At 41.4% G+C, this 10,732-nt stretch overlaps 2 protein-coding genes across 28 annotated transcripts in view; both read right to left on the reverse strand.

The window, feature by feature from the left end:
- LOC115786625 (protocadherin gamma-C5-like) overlaps positions 1–10,732 on the reverse strand; it is a 365,072-nt gene that overhangs the window by 86,419 nt on the left and 267,921 nt on the right. The window contains exon 1 of one of the 27 annotated variants that reach the window (XM_030738896.1): positions 4,865–7,439. The exons of 23 other annotated variants lie outside the window; for them this stretch is intronic. In XM_030738896.1, the coding sequence (XP_030594756.1) occupies positions 4,865–7,249 (2,385 nt within the window). In that variant the 5' untranslated portion in view covers positions 7,250–7,439. Of the gene's footprint in view, positions 1–668; positions 3,176–4,864; positions 7,440–10,732 lie in introns of those variants that run through there. 3 more of the 27 variants (XM_030738921.1, XM_030738891.1, XM_030738910.1) reach the window with 3 other exon arrangements.
- LOC115786634 (protocadherin beta-16-like) lies at positions 8,075–10,731 on the reverse strand. Its single transcript, XM_030738929.1, has one exon. The coding sequence runs from the start codon at positions 10,490–10,492 to the stop codon at positions 8,075–8,077; it is 2,418 nt and encodes an 805-aa protein (XP_030594789.1). The 5' UTR covers positions 10,493–10,731.

The raw sequence follows: 10,732 nt of genomic DNA on the forward strand, positions 1-10,732 counted from the left end.
AAAAATGTCAATCAAAGTATCGACTACTCCAATGTTCGTGTAGGCTATATTATTCTCAGGAACGCGGAGTGTGCATTGTATCGACAACATTACCTCCGATCTAAATGATCTTGGAGGTGCTGCTGGATTCAGCAGTAAAACTACCACACACTGGTCAACAGCGTCCCTAAGAGTGCAAAACATGACACTACACGAAATTGTATTATTACGGAGGAAAGTCCATGGAAAGTAAAAGAAATGTTTGAGGATTGTAAAAATAGTACTGTGGAACACAATTCTTCCAGGAATATTTTAAAAAATTACTGAATCACAATGAGTTCAAAAAGGAAAAGTGATAAATACTTCAAATGAAAAGAAATGTACGTGGGCTATTCTTCACAATTTACGACATTTATGTTTCGTGGAGTAGATAAAACTGTACCACCACACAACAAAAAAATCACAAACAGGCTAAAAAAATAACTGCAGAGTGCACCAGTGTGTCATAGGAAAATAAATTACTGAGACTTGTAAATCCTGCACGCATGGCTCAGGGAGGATGTTTTATTTGATGTCTGTGGTTCTGAAAAGGATCTCCTACACTAAAATGAGGTTGAACGCAGATACGAAAATTGAGACCCCCCCCAAAACCACAAGAAATATTTATACATTAAAACAGAAGGACTAACCTCTACAGGAGAGTCTGGTTCATCCAGGATGATCTTTTCACTTTGTATCCGCTGCATCGTCCCTGTTGAACTGGGGTCCATTATCAGCACGTTCTGACTACCAGCTCTGCCGAACTTACAGTCACTCTTTCTGGAGTCAGTCGTCCTGCACACCTCGTAATTGTACACATGGGGGAGAGTCCCTGTCCCCAAAGTGTCTGAGTAACGTGGTGGATAATATGGAATGACAGGGAGGCTTGAGTGGTACAGGATGCGAGACTGTCTCCACCTGTAGACTTTGACTGATATAATAACCACTAAACAGGTGATGAAGAGAAAGGAAACTACAGCCAGAGCCAAGACTAAGAAAAAAGTCAGGTTGTCATTGTACTCCTTATCTTGTATATAGTCAGTGAACTCTGACAGCACTTCTGGGAAGCTGTCCGCCACCGCCACGTTAACAATGACCGTAGTTGAACGAGAGGGCTGCCCGTTGTCCTCCACTATAACAGTCAGTCTTTGTTTCATAGCATCTTTATCAGTGACTTGGCGGATAGTTCTTATTTCTCCATTCTGTAAGCCCACTTCAAACAGCGCCCTGTCTGTGGCTTTCTGCAGTTTATAGGAGAGCCAGGCGTTCTGTCCAGAATCCACATCAACAGCCACCACTTTCGTCACCAGATAGCCCACATCTGCTGAACGAGGCACCATTTCAGCCACCAGAGAGCCACTAGTCTGGACTGGGTACAGAACCTGAGGTGGATTGTCGTTCTGATCCTGGACCACTATTTTCACAGTCACATTACTGCTGAGTGGAGGAGAGCCTCCATCCTGCGCTTTGACGCAGAATTGGAAATCTTTGATCTGCTCGTAGTCAAAAGAGCGCACTGCATGGATGACTCCACTATCAGCACTAATGGACACATATGAGGAGACTGGCACTCCGTTAATGGAGGAGTCCTCCAGTATGTAAGAAACACGGGCATTCTGGTTCCAGTCAGTGTCTGTGGCTTTCACTGTGAATACAGAGAGACCTGGTGTGTTGTTTTCAACAATGTAGGCCTCATATGAGGTCCTCTCAAATACAGGCGCGTTGTCATTAACATCTGAGATCTGTAAGGTGAGAGTGACGCTGCTGGAGAGGGAGGGCACTCCCTCATCAGAGCAGGTCACAGTGATATTATACTCAGAGGCTCTCTCTCTATCTAAATCACTGTCTGTAACTAGGCTAAAAAATTTTTTAGATGTTGATTTGATCAGAAATGGCACGCGTTCCTCGATATTACACGCTACTTTGCCATTTTCACCAGAGTCTGGATCTTGAACATTAAATATAGTTATGACAGTTTCTGGCCTAGAATTTTCTGATATGGAATTTGTTTTAGACATTATATTAAGAGATGGGTGATTATCATTTGTATCAGTTATCTCAACAAGAATCTTAGCAGAATCTGTCAGCCCTCCATCATCACTAGCCTGTAGATGAATTTCATAGACTTGTGCCTTTTCATAATCCAGGTTCCCTGTTATGGATAACTCACCACTTTCTTCGGCAATGTGAAACATTACAGGGACATCGTCTAACGTGTTTGTTATTGAATACATAACTTTCCCATTAGAACCCTCATCTGCATCTGTAGCAGTAACAGTACATAAAACTGTACCCTTTACAGCATTCTCCATTATTGTGACCTTATAAACTTCCTGCGTAAATACTGGGGCATTGTCATTTACATCTAGCACTGAGATTTCTACTCGCATTGTTCCCGATAGCTGAGGCTCACCACCGTCAGCAGCTGTGAGAATTAAAGAGAAGTGCTCTTGCGCCTCTCTGTCTAGATGTTTCTGCAACACCATCTCCACCTTTTTACTCCCATCTTGCTGATTTTGGAGTTTTAGATTAAAACTGTCTGTAGGTTTTAAGGAATAACTCTGTAATCCGTTCACACCTACGTCTGGATCCATTGCTCTCTCTAGCACGAATTTTGCTCCTATCACAGCCGACTCACTAATCCTAAATTTCATTTCATCCTTTTTGAAGCTGGGAGCATTATCGTTAATGTCATTAATTTCGATAGTAACCGTGTAGAATTCAATCGGGTCTTCAAGCGTAATTTGAAGATGTAAAGCGCAAGGTGTCGTCTGCCCGCAGAGCGTCTCTCTGTCGATTCTTTCTTTGATAAGCAGAACGCCTCTGTCCTTATTCAGCTCGACGTATCCTCCATTGTCCTCTATATATATGCGTGCTTTACCCGACTTCAGTCTCTTTACCTCTATACCTAAATCCTTCGCTATATTACCAACTACAGAGCCTTTTGACATTTCCTCGGGAATGGAGTAAGTGACCTGTCCGAAGACTGTTCTGAGGGAAGAGATCGAGACAAACAACAATACTTGCCATCTTATTGTTCTGCCCGACATTTTATCTTCGCTAAAAGCTGGAGAAGAAAAGCCCGTTTTACTCCAAAGCGCCAAGTTATCGTGAACAAAAAAGTGTGCCACAGGAAAACTGATTATCTCCGTGTTTCTTGAGCCCGAAATAAATTTACTGCGGCGCTGACATCTCCGGTCTTTCTCAACGGCGCTTGTGCGCTGTATGTGTGTCTCTTTCTGTGTTGAATGTATCAAATGAAGGGAAATTCTCTACATTAGTCAACAGCGGCCCTGAGAGTCCAAAAATGTGCAGTGCAGAAAACTGCACGATCAACTAGGTGGTTCAAAATTAAGATATAAATAGGAGTTTGATTCATTACAGATAACAATAACGAAATATTTGCCTAGTGTAATTATAACTGAAATGGGAAAGGAAGCAGAGGAAAACCTCACCAACTGCCTTGACATCTCCCGAATGGTATATTTTTGATTATTGTAGAATGTCATCATCTTTAATAATAAAAGCACACATTTCATTGCAATATGCCATAAGATTCTAAGGCACAGTAAATCAACGGAAAGATACAGAAGCAAAATATATCCACATTAAAAGGGATTGTACAAATAATTTGACTGAAATGACTGGGTGTGTTTCTTTAGCTGTTACACTTGAGCCTTTTGAAGTCTTCCTTTCTCTGAAGTGACATCTGATATTGGTGTTGAACGTACAATAACTTAGGCCACTAAACAAGACCCAAAAATGACAATTATGAATGATGCAAAAATTTTGGATTTCAAAAGAAGTACAAAAACTGTATTTTTCTAAATATAATCCTCCAAGTGGTTTTTTTGTGATCAATGAATGCATATCAGTATCCAGGTCCTTTTAAAATGTGCCAGGCTGGAGAAAGCTTCAGAAGAAGCACAAAACAAAAAGTACTAATTATTTCATTAAGTATATATTCTGCTTTACTAAAAAATAAGAATCAGAAATAATTTCAAAGACTGCATGGCACAGGATATTTTCTGCATGGTCAAAGAAATTAAACCCAAGTGCCAGAATAACCGATGATCAGTTTTCATTTAGTATTTTAAATCTCATATATTGCCAAAAAACAAACAAACAAAAAACAAAAACAAAAACAAACAACAAGACACCAGTAGATATTATGGTGCTTATGGCAGTTTCAGCAGCTGGCAGGAGTTTTTCACCTCAGTGCTCGAAGTTTCTGTTCACTAGTTAACTTGTTGTTAACAAGGTGCTTGCAGATCTGATAGTTGCACTTTATTGCAACATAGTGGGTCCATTGCCAGTGGACCGTTAAGTAAAACAAAAGCTGAAAATACAATGTTACAAATACCTTAGATGTTTACAAATTATTGATAAATTGTGAATAAATAGCAATTCTTTCTTTCTTTCTTTCTTTCTTTCTTTCTTTCTTTCTTTCAACAGCAAAACATATTGACTAAAACGAGCTGGAGCTGGACGCTGATTATGAAGACTCTTCCTATTTAACCTTTAATCATAAATCTTTTAAAAATAAAACGAATTTTCTTACTATCACAATATCCTAGAATTTGCTAACTATTATAAACTATAGCTAAGATGTCCTTGTAAGGTTCAGATAAATTAAAGAGAGAAAAAAGATGTACAAAAATAGACATTAAATATGATAGCATGAAAAGTTGCTCCTCTTAAAGTAATGAGAAGAAGGGGCTGAACTGATAGAAAAGAGAGAAGAAAGTTATAGAAGAAATCACACGTGCATAGCGACCAAAGAATCCCCATATTAGCATACTATAAAACAGGCAGCTAAAATAATATCTTATTTCATGAGGCTAACCTCTAGAAGAGAGTCTGGTTCATCCAGGATGCTCTTTTCACTCTGCATCCGCTGCATCGTCCCTGTAGAACTGGGGTCCATTATCAGCACGTTCTGACTACCAGCTCTGCCGAACTTACAGTCACTCTTTCTGGAGTCAGTCGTCCTGCACACCTCGTAATTGTACACATGGGGGAGAGTCCCTGTCCCCAGAGTGTCTGAGTAACGTGGTGGATAATATGGAATGACAGGCAGGCTGGAGTGATACAGGATGCGAGACTGTCTCCATCTGTAGATTTTGACTGATATAATAACCACTAAACAGGTGATGAATAAGAAGGAAACTACAGCCAGAGCCAAGACTAAGTAAAAAGTGAGGTTGTCATTGTACTCCTTGTCGTGTGTATAGTCAATGAACTCCGACAGGACTTCAGGGAAGCTGTCCGCCACCGCTACATTAACAGTGACTGTAGCTGAACGAGAGGGCTGCCCGTTGTCCTCCACTACAACAGTCAGTCTTTGTTTGACAGCATCTTTATCAGTGACTTGGCGGATAGTTCTGATTTCTCCATTCTGTAAGCCCACTTCAAACAGCGCCCTGTCTGTGGCTTTCTGCAGTTTGTAGGAGAGCCAGGCGTTCTGTCCAGAGTCCACATCAACAGCCACCACTTTCGTCACCAGATAGCCCACATCTGCTGAACGAGGCACCATTTCAGCTACCAGAGAGCCACCAGTCTGGACTGGGTACAGAACCTGAGGGGGGTTGTCGTTCTGATCCTGGACCACTATTTTTACAGTCACATTACTGCTGAGTGGAGGAGAGCCTCCATCTTGCGCTTTGACGCGGAACTGGAAATCTTTGATCTGCTCATAATCAAAAGAGCGTAGTGCATGGATGACTCCACTATCAGCACTAACGGACACATATGAGGAGACGGGCACTCCGTTAATGGAGGAGTCCTCCAGAATGTAAGAAACGCGGGCATTTTGGTTCCAGTCAGTGTCTGTGGCTTTCACTGTGAAAACAGAGAGACCTGGTGTGTTGTTTTCTACAATGTAGGCCTCATATGAGGTCCTCTCAAATACAGGCGTGTTGTCATTTACATCTGAAATCTGTAAAGTGAGAGTGACGCTGCTGGAGAGGGAGGGCAGTCCCTCATCAGAGCAGGTCACAGTTATGTTATACTCAGAGGCTCTCTCTCTGTCCAAATCGCTGTCTGTTACGATGCTGTAAAAACCATTTGCCGTACTTTCAATATTAAAAGGTACATCTTCACTCAGAAAACACTTAACTACTCCGTTATCATCTGAGTCAGCATCATGCACGTTCATAACTGCGACAACTGTTTTTAAGATGGAATCTTCCAGAACTGACTGAGTAGCTGACATTAAATCTATTATTGGACTATTGTCATTCACATCTGTAATATCAAACATAATCTTACTTGAGCCACTGAGTCCACCGTGATCTTTTGCCTTAATTTTGAGCTGATAATGTTTAGATGTTTCATAATCTACATTGCCAATCAAACGTACCTCTCCGCTCGTCTCATGTATTTCAAATAAATCCAGAATTCCCTCAATATTATTTGATATCGAATATGTTACCAAACCATTTGCTCCTTGATCTTTATCGATGGCTGTTACAGTAATTAATGGAGTTCCTTTCGAAGAATTTTCCATTAAACTGCTTTTGTACGTTGACTGTGTAAATACGGGAGCATTGTCGTTCACATCTAATACAGTTATATGAATTTGCACTGTCCCTGACAGCTGTGGTTCACCTCCGTCGACTGCTGTTAGTGTGAGAGTCAAATGATCTTCTTTCTCTCGATCAAGAGATTTATCCAAAACCATCTCTATTTCTGTCCCTCCATCAGTGTTGTCGTTGAGTTTCAAAGCAAAATTATCTGTTGGATTAAGGGAGTAGCTTTTAAGCCCATTAATTCCAACGTCAGAATCCAATGCTTTCTCTAATATAAATGTTGACCCCTTCACTGCGGACTCGCTTATTTCAAATACCATATCTTTCATTTTGAATATAGGGGCGTTATCGTTTATATCTTTTATTTCTACAGTAACGCGATAGAACTCGATGGGATTCTCCAAAATCATTTGAAAATGTAAAGCACAGGGAGTCGTTTGTTTGCATAAAGCCTCCCTGTCTATTCTTTCTTTGATGAGAAGGAGCCCTCTTTCTTTATTCAGCTCAATGTATTCAGCGCTGTTTCCAACATGCAAGCGAGCTTTTCCCGTTTTCAGCCGTTTTAGGTCCAAACCTAAATCTTGCGCTATGTTACCGACTAACGAGCCTTTTGACATTTCCTCTGGAACAGAATAGCTGACCTGCCCGAGCACATAAAAGAGAGAGAGCATCGAGAAAAACAGTACCACTTGCCATCTCATTGTGTCGGTCCAGCAGGGTCTCTATTATCACGATGAAGTGAAATAATCCAAAAACAAACAGTTGTACTCCACACACAGCTACAGCAAGAATGAAGAAGCCCCACAAGAAATGTCGATGAAAATATTGTGTACTCCAATGTTCCTGAAGGGTATATTATTCTAGGGAACGCGGAGTGTGCATTGTATCGATAGCATTCCCTCCGATCTAAATTATCTGGGAGGTACTGCTGGATTCAGCAGTAAAATTACCACACACTGGCCAACAGCGTCCCTAAGAGTGCAAAACATGACACTGCACTAAATTGGAACATTACAGAGCAAAATCAATGCAAAGTTAAAGAAATGTTTGAGGATTGTAAAAATAATACTGTTAAAGATAATCCTTCGCAGATAATTCAGATAAATTGAGGAATTACAAAAAAAATAAATAAATAAAATGGAAGGAGAAATAAGGTAAATGTGTTTAAATCAAGACCGCCGTACGAGGGTTCGTCTCCACAAGGTACGTCTTTTATTATGTTTCATAGGCGGTAAAACTGCACCACTATGTCACACACACACACAGACACACAAAAAAGTCACAAACAAGGACGCTAGATAATAACTGCAAGTTATATCAAGAGTGCGCCAGTGTGCTACAGTAAAGGAAATTACTAAAATGTAATATAAATCATGCATCCATCGTTCAGGGAAGATGTGTTCCTCGCTGTCTGTGGTCCTGAAAAGCATCTATTAAACTAAAACGATTTTCAACGCAGAAACGCAAATTGAGACAAACAATTTTGGGGGATGGGGGGGAAAATAATATTATTTATTCTTTATAATTCAAGGACTGACCTCTAGAGGAGAGTCTGGTTCATCCAGGATGCTCTTTTCACTCTGTATCCGCTGCATCGTCCCTGTAGAACTGGGGTCCAATATCAGCACGTTCTGACTACCAGCTCTGCCGAACTTACAGTCACTCTTTCTGGAGTCAGTCGTCCTGCACACCTCGTAATTGTACACATGGGGGAGAGTCCCAGTCCCCAGAGTGTCTGAGTAACGTGGTGGATAATATGGAATCACAGGGAGGCTGGAGTGATACAGGATGCGAGACTGTCTCCACCTGTAGACTTTCACTGATATAATAACCACTAAACACGTGATGAAGAGGAAGGAAACTACAGCCAGAGCCAAGACTAAGTAAAACGTCAGGTTGTCATTGTACTCCTTGTCATGCGTGAAGTCAGTGAACTCCGACAGCACTTCAGGGAAGCTGTCCGCCACCGCCACATTAACAATGACTGTAGCCGAACGAGGGGGCTCCCCGTTGTCCTCCACTATAACAGTCAGTCTTTGTTTGACAGCATCTTTATCGGTGATTTGGCGGATAGTTCTTATTTCTCCATTCTGTAAGCCCACTTCAAACAGCACCCTGTCTGTGGCTTTCTGCAGTTTATAGGAGAGCCAGGCGTTCTGTCCAGAGTCCACATCAACAGCCACCACTTTCGTCACCAGATAGCCCACATCTGCTGAGCGAGGCACCATTTCAGCCACCAGAGAGCCACCAGTCTGGACTGGGTACAGAACCTGAGGTGGGTTGTCGTTCTGGTCTTGAATAATTATTTTTACAGTCACGTTGCTGCTGAGTGGAGGAGAGCCTCCGTCCTGCGCTTTGACGCGGAACTGGAAATCTTTGATCTGCTCATAGTCAAACGAGCGCACTGCATGGATGACTCCACTATCAGCACTAACGGACACATATGAGGACACTGGCACTCCGTTAATGGAGGAGTCCTCCAGTATGTAAGAAACGCGGGCATTCTGGTTCCAGTCGGCGTCTGTGGCTTTCACTGTGAATATAGAGAGACCTGGTGTGTTGTTTTCTACAATGTAGGCCTCATATGAGGTCCTCTCAAAGACAGGCGCGTTGTCATTCACATCTGAGATTTGTAAGGTTATTGTGACGCTGCTGGTGAGGGAGGGCAGTCCCTCATCAGAGCACGTAATAGTGATATTATACTGAGAGGCCCTCTCTCTGTCTAAATCGCTGTCTGTCAGTAAGTTATAAAAATTATTTGATGATGCTCTTAAACTGAAAGGTACGTTATCGTTCACAAGACACTGCACTTTTCCGTTCTCCCCCGAGTCTTTGTCTTCAGTATTTATCATTGTAACGATTGTATTGAGTTTAGCATCCTCTGATATCACAGTCGACTTTGACATTATGTTAATTTCTGGTTTGTTGTCGTTTACATCTTGCACATCGACAATTAATTTGCACGAATCCGTGAGTCCTCCCTCATCACTAGCAAGCAAATATATTTGATAGTTTCTTGATTCTTCAAAATCAATTTTTCCAGTTAGTACAACTTCCCCATTTTCCGAATTAATCTCAAATACTTTACTTTCATCATCTGCTGCATTCGTGATTGAATATGTTATTTTACTGTTAGAGCCTTGATCTGCATCTGAGGCTGTCACAGTAGTAACAACAGTTCCTGCAGGTGAATTCTCAGTGACTGTAGCTTTGTATGTTTGCTGTGTAAAAACTGGAGCATTATCATTAGCGTCTAAAACTGTAACGAGAATCTGCATTGTTCCTGACATCTGTGGCTCTCCTCCATCAACAACGGTTAACACGAGAGATATCAGCTCTTGTTTCTCTCTGTCTAAAGGCTTCTGTAAAACCATCTCAAAGTTTTTATCTCCATCTGCGTTACTGTGCATTTTCAGAGCAAAATTATCGGTCGGTTTCAATTCATATCCCTGAACACTATTTATTCCAACATCAAGATCCACAGCCCTTTCCAGGACTAACCTTGCCCCGATGTGCGTTGACTCGCTAATCTTGAATTTTTTTTCACTTTTTTTAAAAGTAGGTGCATTATCATTAATATCTGTGATTTGAACTGTAACACTGTAAAATTCCATTGGATTCTCCAAAATGATCTGAAAATGTAAAGCACACGGCGTCGTCTGTCTGCATAGCGATTCTCTGTCGATCCTCTCTTTAACGAGGAGGACTCCTCTTTCTCTGTTCAGCTCAATGTACTGGTCGTTGTCTCGGGTATAAATTTGAGCCTTACCTGAAGTCAAACGTTTGATCTTTAATCCCAAATCCTGTGCTATATTACCGACTAACGATCCTTTGGTCATTTCTTCTGGTATTGTGTAGCTGACTTGGCCTAGGACCGAGCCGACGGAGAGGATACAGATAAACAGCAGTGCTTGCCTTGCCATTGTTGTATGCGATTTTTCCATAGGCGTTCACTGTATTAACATCCCATAAAACGAATCCGTTTTTAACATTAAAAGTAATTTCGCGCCTTTATAATCCACACCTGAGAAAATGTATCACAAAGTTCGACGCGTTTTTTCCAAATGCTGTGCATGTCTGGAGTGGCCCTTCTTTGTCGTTCTGCTCTTTCTTCATTACGCCGATGTTACATGGGAGGTGTTGTTATAACCCTACTGTCAGTTCTTTACAATGTGGTCAACAGC

Source organism: Archocentrus centrarchus, chromosome 10 (genome assembly GCF_007364275.1).
Source record: "Archocentrus centrarchus isolate MPI-CPG fArcCen1 chromosome 10, fArcCen1, whole genome shotgun sequence".
Taxonomy (NCBI): Eukaryota; Metazoa; Chordata; class Actinopteri; order Cichliformes; family Cichlidae; genus Archocentrus; species Archocentrus centrarchus.